The 9,544-nt window shown below is 46.2% G+C and overlaps 2 protein-coding genes across 2 annotated transcripts in view; one reads left to right on the top strand and one right to left on the bottom strand.

Moving 5' to 3' along the window:
* LOC104470794 (centrin-2) overlaps positions 1-3,804 on the top strand; it is a gene marked incomplete at its 5' end in the record, with an annotated part of 4,368 nt that extends 564 nt beyond the window's left edge. The window contains 3 exons of the mRNA XM_010085847.1: positions 1,741-1,869; positions 2,572-2,709; positions 3,515-3,804. Coding sequence (XP_010084149.1) covers positions 1,741-1,869; positions 2,572-2,709; positions 3,515-3,604 — 357 coding nt within the window. The remainder of the gene's footprint in view (positions 1-1,740; positions 1,870-2,571; positions 2,710-3,514) is intronic.
* A 2,062-nt stretch (positions 3,805-5,866) lies between these two features.
* On the bottom strand, positions 5,867-9,327 carry LOC104470785 (ES1 protein homolog, mitochondrial-like). Its single transcript, XM_010085836.1, has 4 exons — positions 9,183-9,327; positions 7,581-7,752; positions 6,594-6,795; positions 5,867-6,079 (listed from the first exon to the last, which is right to left on the bottom strand). Exons 1-4 carry the CDS (start codon positions 9,288-9,290, stop codon positions 5,887-5,889), a joined length of 675 nt encoding a protein of 224 aa, XP_010084138.1. The 5' UTR covers positions 9,291-9,327; the 3' UTR covers positions 5,867-5,886.
* Positions 9,328-9,544: the final 217 nt, after the last annotated feature.

Genomic DNA, 9,544 nt, shown 5'->3' with positions numbered 1-9,544 from the left:
TCCTCTTCTCCAGACTGAACCCCCCAGCTCCCTCAGCCGCTCCTCGTCAGCCCTGTGCTCCAGACCCTTCCCCAGCTCCGTTGCCCTTCTCTGGACCTGCTCCAGCCCCTCAATGTCCTTCTTGTGGGGAGGGGCCCAACACTGACCCCAGGATTCAAGGTGCGGCCTCACCAGTGCCCAGTCCAGGGGCACAATCCCTGCCCCAGTCCTGCTGGCCACACTATTGCTGATGCAGGCCAGGATGCTGTTGGCCTTCTTGGCCACCTGGGCACACTGCTGGCTCATGTTCAGCTGGCTGTCGACCAGCCTAGATGGCCTTAAGCAGGAAAGGAGAGTTTTTTTTTCCACCTCATTGTCGACAGGTGCATTTTTCTTTTGAATTCTGTCTCTTTACTTCTGTGTTGGGTGTCTTTAGGGCTGGCCTGGCCGAAATACCTTGACAGTTGTGTATGTTCTGTACTGTCTCCTTCTCTGTCAGCAAAACATCAAAAAGGGTTTGTGCATGTTTGAAAGGTGCAAGTGTTTCCCTTCTTTCGTCTTGTTGAGGGTTGCATGCTTTGCAAGGGAGTACACCAACTATTAATTTTCATGCTTTTATCTATTGCAAAATGTTTTTGGTCCCTCCCCACCCCTGTCCTTTGGGAAGAATAGTAATCAATAAATTAGGATTTCTTTTGCTTTCAGAATTTGCCCTTCTGTTTGTGAGCTGGGTGTCCCTATTGCTTAAGCTCACAGGGAGGAGAACTGTTTTCAAACCTGCTGCTTGTCCCTGTATCAAAGGAGGAAAAAGGAAAGCACGTAGGTGTGCATGCACCTGTCTGCCAGTGAAGGCATCCTTGGAAATGCTGCTTATGGAGATGTGGTCACAAGGCACGCAAAGGGTTTAAATTGTGTTTTCCCAACATTCCTTGAAAAAGATTTTGTCACTGGAATGAAAAATTAACTGGTTTAAGTTCCCCGTGGACTACCAGCATGAGACTTTCCATCTGTGTGCCATCAGGTCGGGTTGTTAGAGTTGGGTAGAGTCACAGGTGTGATGGAAACTTCTTTCATGGAGTCACTTGTCTTGAAGGTGTTTTGTTGAGACATTTCTGGGTCTTCCATTTAGCTATCTTGCTTACAACAGGGCCTGAAATAAGCTTTTAAAATTATTATTATTCAGTGTCTTGTTTCTCATTGCAAAGGGAATACTAGTAGCATTTCCCTTCACAGGAATGGAATAACATTTGGTTTTCCAGTAGCCTTGGAAATTGCTATCCATAGCACAGTGTGACAGTTTGGAACTTTTCCTTCAAAATATTAATCGAAGTGGGACTCTTTTATGCTGAGTGACCATCACAAGAATTTTAAAATGTAGATACTAAAATAGGTATGCTAAGTCTTTATAAAAAAATCCAAATTTTCACAGAGAAAATGTTTCTCCCAAGACTCCCTCCCAATTCTTGCCAGATCTGAGCTGGGGGTCGTGGATGCGATGGTAAGAATGTGTTTAAGAAATTTCAGAATCAACTGAACAGCAGTTCCAGAATACGAATAGTTGCATTCATGTTTTCTGCATCTTGATGTCCCCTTGTGTGCAAAGAAGCATTGCTCTAAGTCTGCCCCTTACCTTGCTGTTTTCCTTGAGACACAGAATGCGTATTTTAACATGATGTGGCTTAAAGTTCAGCCTCCCCCTGGCCCCCCTGGGTTTTGTTTATAGTTTTGTATTATTTATAATGGGTTTTTTTGTCCTCCCAGGTAGTCATGAGAGCACTAGGGTTTGAACCTAAAAAAGAAGAGATCAAGAAAATGATATCAGATATTGATAAGGAAGGAACAGGAAAAATCCACTTCAGTGACTTCTTGGTAGTGATGACACAGAAAATGGTACGTGCCTTTTACAAGTCAAAGTGAAAGCAATTTTGAAAATGGCTGAGTACCTTTCATCCCCTTTTGGTTTGCCTGGAAGATGAAAGCACTGTCTTAATCTTAACAAAAGATGTAAAAGTTAGAATTGCAAGACAGGGACTACCCGATCTAATTTTTCAAGGTAAGCTTGAAGTAATGACGTTATTAAAAAGTTTATTTAACAATCAGTTTTGTGTGTGTGTGTGTAAGAAAAGGAAAAAACTGAAATCAAGATGTTTATCACAGATTAAAAACCAGCTCTGGCCTGCAGAAAGCTGTCAGCAGTATTGACACATGACATGGATGACTGCAGCAATGCTTTGTATTTTCTTGAGTTTTAAAATACTTACAGATTAAATCTCTGGTTTTAAAAATCTTAAAACATGTTGAGTAAAAACAGATATTTAATAGTGGAAGATCCTAATACTGAAATCCCAAAGACATCTGGCTAGCTAGGAAAGAAAAAAATTCCCTGAGCCCCTGAGGTTCAGGAAGCATGGCTGTGTCTCTGTCTGCCTTCAGCTTTTGTACAAATACTTCCTGCTGGCTGGGCTGCTTTAAATTTGCTCTTAAGAGAGTTTCTCAGTCTCTCTAATGCTTGTCTTTTATAACTTCATTTTCAGTGTTACCTACAACATAACAACTATTTTTTTTCCTTAACCTTACGCTTACTTCTTTAAGGCTGAAAAAGATTCCAAAGAGGAGATTCTCAAAGCTTTCAGACTCTTTGATGATGATGAAACTGGCAAAATCTCTTTCAAAAACCTCAAACGTGTCGCCAAAGAACTGGGAGAAAATATTACGGATGAAGAGCTGCAGGTTTGTACCTGGTCCATGAAGCCATCACCACTGTCTGCCTTTGTGTCTAGTGAACATGGAGAGGTCCAGATTACTGTGCTCGTTGAACAGGAAGGCAGTCACAGGATGTTCGTGTATTGCTTGGATTCAAATTTACATTTATTTAAAATGTATGTAAACAGTTACAACCTAATTCTCCTTCTCGCTGGAGAGCTGACTCAGCTTTGGTCTGCTAAGCACTAGAGCCAGCAGCGAGGGTGAGGAATGGGAATCTCCATCTCAGTGGGGGAAGAAGGCTCTCTCAGGGTCAGGTTTTAGGTAAAGGCAGCAGTCCCTCAGTTTTAGGTGCTGTCCTCTAGCGTCCTGTGGGATCTTTACACTTGAGCAGGTGGGAAAATCTGCCCCCTCTCTCCTGGCAGGAGTGGAAACCCTTCTGTCAGTTTGTGATTGGGAAATGGATTCTGAGGACGAAGATGGGCTAAGCATACGTGGCTGTCGAAATTGTGTCAGTAGAAATACAGTTTTATGGAGTTACAGTTATGTAAAAGGAACAGCTCTGCTCCAAGCACTTTGTTTCTTCCAGGACAGTTCCTATAATACAACATTTTCTGTAGAGGTTTTTCGATAAATACATTTTTTTATATATATATATAAACACACTAGTGTCTAGTTTAGTAAATATTTTGTAGCATAGTCTGTCCAACATTGAGCTAACACTGTCCCCTCCAAAACAGTTTACTAAAACACAGTTCTAATTGTGAATTAATCTAATAATTCTAATCCTAGGCTAATCTGCATCTAATTTCTGAACACAAATGTCTTTCAGGAAATGATCGATGAAGCAGACAGAGATGGGGACGGAGAAGTGAACGAGCAAGAATTCTTGCGGATCATGAAGAAGACCAGCCTTTACTGAAACAGAATTTTATTCATTTTTGCACATGTGTTTATATGTTTGGTAGGTGCCTCACTTTTTTTACAGTCTTTTATTTCTTTTGAGACAGCAGAAAATACAGGTCAATTTTTTTTTTTTTAAGTGGATGATCTTAAACTTGTGTTTGTGAACAGTTACTACCTGCTGACCTGTTTCCGTGTAGCAATGTTGCTGCTTGTTTGTGCTGGTAAAATGTTTGCACTCTTTGGTTTTGATACACCAATCACATATTTAGTGATAGTATTCAGATCCTTTTCTGACTAAAAACCATGTGTCAGATGATTATGGGTTGGTAAAGAGAGGACTCAAAACCAGATAGTGTAAATCTCTATTTCCCAGCACATGAAGCTTTTGGTTTAATGTCGTTGTTTGGGCCCAGCTGCAGTGAACTCTTTGTCTGACATATTTGCAGGGATCAGCTTTTTTATACTCTGTGTTATGGTGATTATCCCCTCCTCCTTTTTTAGTTTGTTCTTTAGACTGAAAAGGTATGTACTGAAATTTAACTTACTGCTTTTCAGTTCATACATTTTGAAATCTCTTTGCAAAAGAAGAGGAAAGTTACCGTTGCTGCTGATAAAAACTCTGGATGTTTGCAGGAATATTCAGTGTCTGTAAATATAATATTTAAAATAAAGTGTCTTATTTTAAGCCATCAGAGTTGTGGAAAGAAGTATACCAAAATACAAATAAATCCGCTGGCACAGCATGCGCTCTGATCTGCTGACAAATAACAAAACGATTCTTCCAGGGGCCTGAAGAGTTTCAGCTGTTAAGTCTTCTCAGGGGCCCTAGGTACTGACTGCTTCACCCTAGAGGCAGCAGCTCCAGCAGAGTTGTCTTTGGAGTGGCGTCCGCCTGAGGTAAGAGCGTAACCGAAGGATGGCGTTTGCCTCGTGTTGGGAGGAAACAAGCTCCTGTGCCCTTCTGTTACTTCTTTTTGTTCCACTCGTCCCCCCGGTGTCCTCCCTCTCTGCTCTGGGAAAGGAAAGGACAGCTTCCTCCCTTCCTGACTCAAAATCTGATTTGTTCCTCTGCGATTCGTGCGGTCTCTTGCTCCCCCGTATGGTAAAATACCCACATCACAGACATCTGGAAAAAGTAGAATCAGATTTCTAATTGTAACAGGAAACAGACGTAGAGGACTACGTAAGTGACAAGGGGTACATCAAAAACTCTGATTATTTATCAGCCCAGGTTAATTTAATAAATGCATGAAGTGGATCATTTGTTCTCAGGAGTGCCGTTCAGCTTGTCACAAGGCTGCAGACACTGGGCCGGGCAGTGGAGGTGTCCCCTCTCCAGGCCTCATGCCCAGGGCCCCAGCAGGGACAGGGACAGCCCTTGGCTGCAGCAGACGGCACGGCCACCCCGTGGGGCTTGTCCCGGAGCCCAGCTGGCGGTGGGATGGTAACTGTTTGAGCTATCAAATACTATGGCAGTGTCTTCAGGTCCAGACTGAATCCTCACAACAGGCGTGCTTCAGCCCAGCGTAAGTTGCTGTGCAACTCCTGCAGAGTGGTCAGATTACATGGACCAATGGTTCCCTCTGGCCTTGGAAACCCGTGCCTGGCCTTAGAAACCCGTGTCTGGCCCGTTACCTGAACAGCTGTGCCTGATACTGGGCTATTTTCAGTGCTTTCTGCTTGCCAGACGCTGCTATCGCCCAGCCAGTTCAGAGTTTGCCGTTGCTGGATGGGTATCATGTCTGTCCCTGTTGCAATGCAGAATTACTGCTTCCAGGTTGTTTCCAGGAATTTTCCTAGAGAGTGGAAGGGCCTGGGAATGGCACTGCTTTCTCTGGGATGCCTAGACCTCACCCTGGACTCTTTCTGCCTAGGAGCAGTACGGAAGGCTGCTTCCAAAATACTCCATGCTATCCTAGCAGGCCTTCTGTTAATACAAGGGAAGAGTTTAACCTCTTCCCATCAGACCTGGATGCTAACATTGGTTTGATTCTCCTTTCACCAATGTCATATTCATGCCCAGGTCTGGGTTCTGATAAATCCTGGCAAAACAAGTTGGTTTTTTTTTAATGAATTGTTTTCGCCACTCACTAGCCAGGCAGTAGCTCTAAAAGCATGTCCTACTCCAGAGTAAAAGGCAAAAAATAAAGCAGAATTCAGCCCGTGTACAAAGAGTCAGGTTTTATTCAGTAGCAGGACTGTGTTCCTTCCTTTTGTCGCTAATTTATCTGTTCTGTGAGGTGGAGGTACACGGGGAGCTTTGAAGCATGGGCAAGGATGGATGTGGCTTTGTGGTGTTCAGGCAAGTCTGACCACTTCTTTGACCATTTTTCCGATGCCATCGTAGATCTCGTGAATGGGGGCATTGCACATGAAGGCGCTGGTGGTCACCAGCTTGTTCTTCACATCTACGTGAATTTCAGTGACATGTTTGTTCACATGCTTGCAGCCAAGCTCCTTCATGGTCTCAGCAGTCTTTGCGTAAGGCCATCTACAAGAATAAAGAAGAATAAATACTGTGTGGGGAAGCCGTCATTACACAGAGTGATTTGACAAAGGCTGAGAGTGAGAAGTCTGTTGATTACAGAGAGATGGATGGTCCGTACAGGAAGCCTGCTCTAGTGGATCCAGATCTTTTCCTGACAGAGGAATTTCTCCAGGACTACAGAACCAGGAAAACCTCCAGATTACAGCAAGTAAAAAATCTGAATTAAAGCCAAAATATGGTAAAATACCCCCATTAGAGAAACTGGAAAAATTAAAAACAGATTTCTAATTTTAAAAGGAGATATATGTAGAGGACTATGTAAGCAACAAGGGGTATATAAAAAACTCTGGTTGTTTAATTTATCAGCTCAGGTTGACCATTTGTTCTCAGAAACAACATTCAACTCATCACGAGACTCCAGATATCCAGCTGGGACAGGTTGCTATGTACATTGGGGGCGGGCATTGCTGGTTCTGTGATGTTCATTATTTCACATCGGCACTCCAAGGGTACTTACTTCTCACACTCTGTGTCGTGACCCACAGTCAGCTCGCACCCTGGGAAGATCTTGGCTGCCAGCACCGGGGAAATGCAGCAGAGGCCGATGGGCTTTTTGGCAGCGTGGAATGCCTTCAGGACAGCCTCCACCTCTTTGGTGATGATGCAGTTCTTGCCTTGGGTGGCCCAAGTACTCAGGTTTTTAGCCACTCCAAAGCCACCTGAGAAAAGATGAAGAGGTTAGACCAGAAGATTAATACTCCAGGGCAGGATTTTTTCAGGTATTAGTGAGTAGAATGCTCAAATAGATTTGGTGAGTGGCACCTTTGTCCAGTGTTGATAAAAGAATTCAGAACAGACAAGCTGAACCTTTGTGAGCTGACTGCCAGGAGATGAGACATCAGAGCACTTTTCTTGCTTCCATACAGAACTGAGGCGGAGAGCTATCGGTGCTCTGCTGGGTACTGGTTTCACCCCTGAGCTCTTTTCTGCGTTATGGTGGAACATGCTGACAAGTTTTCACCTGTCTCGTACTCCTTGCTCCAGGCCTGATCCACCCCACTGAAATCCCATGGTTGTACTTCCACTGAAGATGAATTGCCAGACTGACCACCCTTCCTGCTTCCGTGTCACCCCCTCTCTGTCCCAGCCTCTTCTCCTGATAAGGAGGTGGGTATGCTGGAGAGGGAGGGGATAGTTTTCCACCCAGTTAAAAAAGGGCCAGTAGGTGGTACAGAGGATAATTCAATTGGCAATTATCTGCCATCTCCTCCCCGGATAAGCTTTTCCATTGCCTGTTCTCTTTTAATAAAGTCCAGGCTAGCTTGCCAGTGCCAGCGCAGATGGAAGACATCTGTCCTTCCAATCCCTGCTTCCAGCCCATCTTCCTCCCCCGTGGCTCTGCCCAGTTCCTCTCCAGCCCATGACTCCCATGTCATCCAAGGCTCATGTCACACCTGAGCTGTTCCCAAGGCTTCGGGCGTGCAGACCCCGCATGCTGTCCTACCTGGTATGATGAGGGCATCCAGCCCCGTGACATCCAGCTTAGCCAGATCCTTGATGTTGCCTCTGGCTATTCTGGCACTTTCAACTAGCACGTTGCGCTTCTCCTGAGTTGGCTGTCCTCTCACATGGTCCACCACGTGCATCTGGTCAACATCAGGAGCATAAACCTCTGCCTGGGGAGGGAGAGGAAAGCTCTGTTATCCTTCAGTCATCAATCCTAAGCATGTTAAAGATCATCAATGAGAAAGCTTGAGTTACTCTTTTAGGGCAGAACTTTGCTGGTGACTGCAGTGACCTTCAGGATACCTGTGTCCGATACTTGCTTCAGGATGGGTATTGTCACAAGGAGGAGAAAGACAGAAACAAAGGTCTTTGTAGCTTCTGCACAGGAACATTTACCCTGACCTTAAAGGAAAGAGGGTGCTGTTAGGCGAAAGCGAAGCAGGCAGCCCACACTGCTTGTTTTGGGGCCTGAAGTGCTGGAGAGGCAGCAGCGTTTCCTTTCCTCCCGAGGAAAATGAGCTGTCCCAGGAGCTGCTGGTGAAGCCATTGCTTGGAGGCTTCCCTCCGCATCCCAAACAACCCCCTCCACCGGGGCAGCCCCAGCCCTGCCCAGCTGCCCCCCCAAAGCCAGTCATCCCCTCTGGGTGCTGGCTACCCAGCAAGCTGCCACCGAAAGCATTATGCTGTGCTACGCTTTGTTGGCTTAGGCAAGCATGACCCAAAAATAAAAGGAGGGGGTTGAAATAACGCCTGCGTGTCCTCCACGAGATGTCCCTGCTGCTCAAGGGATGGGAGCAGGACGTGCTCCGAGCCTGCCAGTTCGGGGTATGGCCGGAGGGAAGCGACTGCAGCAGCTCCAGGAGAGAAGAAGAAGAGACAAAGTTATAGACAGTGGAGAAAAGGTTTGGAGAAGTCTCAACTTTAAGCCAGAGACTGTACACTGAAAGCTTTGGAGTTGGGTGGGCTGGCTCTGCAGCACAGGCATGTCACCACTGTGCATTTGTGTTTAATAGATCCTGGGATTCCCAGGAGAATGGCTCAGAGCTGAGAGTAATGTTACACAGGGCTTCCCTCCCTCCTCCTCTAGCCTCGCAGCGTGGCTATCGTGGCTAGTGTGACTGATGCCATAGAGCAGCTGCTTGAGGGTCGCCTGTTTTACCCCTGTTCAACTCACAGAACTTGGCTATTTTCAGTTTTAAAAAGGTGAATTTCAAACAGCCAAAACCAATGGTAAACAGAAATACCAGAGCAGAAAGGAGGAAGTGCGAGCCAAAAAGAACAGAGAATGCGTTTAGGAAAGTTCGTTTCAGGGTCCAGATACACTGGGCACGGAACACGGAGCCGAGCCTCTCGTACAGCAACGCTGTGAGCAAAGCAGAGCCCGGGGGGTTCTCCCCCCGCCGCAGCAGCTCCTACGCTGCGCCGTTGGCTTGGACTCCGATCACTGATGCTTTGCAATTCCCCCAGCAGCAATGAGGAGCTTGGGATTTGTCCAGCAAGCTGCAAAGCTCCTCAGAGACAGGTACCTTCTGCAAGAGAGAGAGAGACTGAAAAGCAGAGCAGGACAAAAGGAGCCGGAGACGGGGCAGGAGCCTCTTACCTGTGCCCCCTCCCTGCTGAGATGCACCAGCACGGCAGAAGACTCGTGGATCTCGCTCCCGTCGTACACCCCGCAGCCAGCCAGCACCACAGCCACTCGCTTTCCCATGGTCGCGGTCGGAGCAGGAGGATTCCCTGGAGAGCCCCAAATTGCTGTGCATCTCTGTTCACTGCCCGGAGGCTTTTATAGCATGATCCCTCCCCCAGGAGCAGGTGGGGCCAGGAGGGTTGGGCTGAATGTCTTACTGGCAGGAAGGTTTTATTTCCAGTGCCACAGGCAGGGTATGTAAATATTATTTGTTTCCTCAACTGACTGCTCTCTTGCAGATCTTCTTCCCAGCACGTTGTCTCCAAAGCATACCC

This window comes from Pterocles gutturalis, unplaced genomic scaffold (genome assembly GCF_000699245.1).
Source record: "Pterocles gutturalis isolate BGI_N339 unplaced genomic scaffold, ASM69924v1 scaffold49376, whole genome shotgun sequence".
Lineage (NCBI taxonomy): Eukaryota > Metazoa > Chordata > Aves > Pterocliformes > Pteroclidae > Pterocles > Pterocles gutturalis.
The sequence above is the reverse complement of the archived record's forward strand: the minus strand, read 5'-3'. Positions and strand labels throughout refer to the sequence as shown.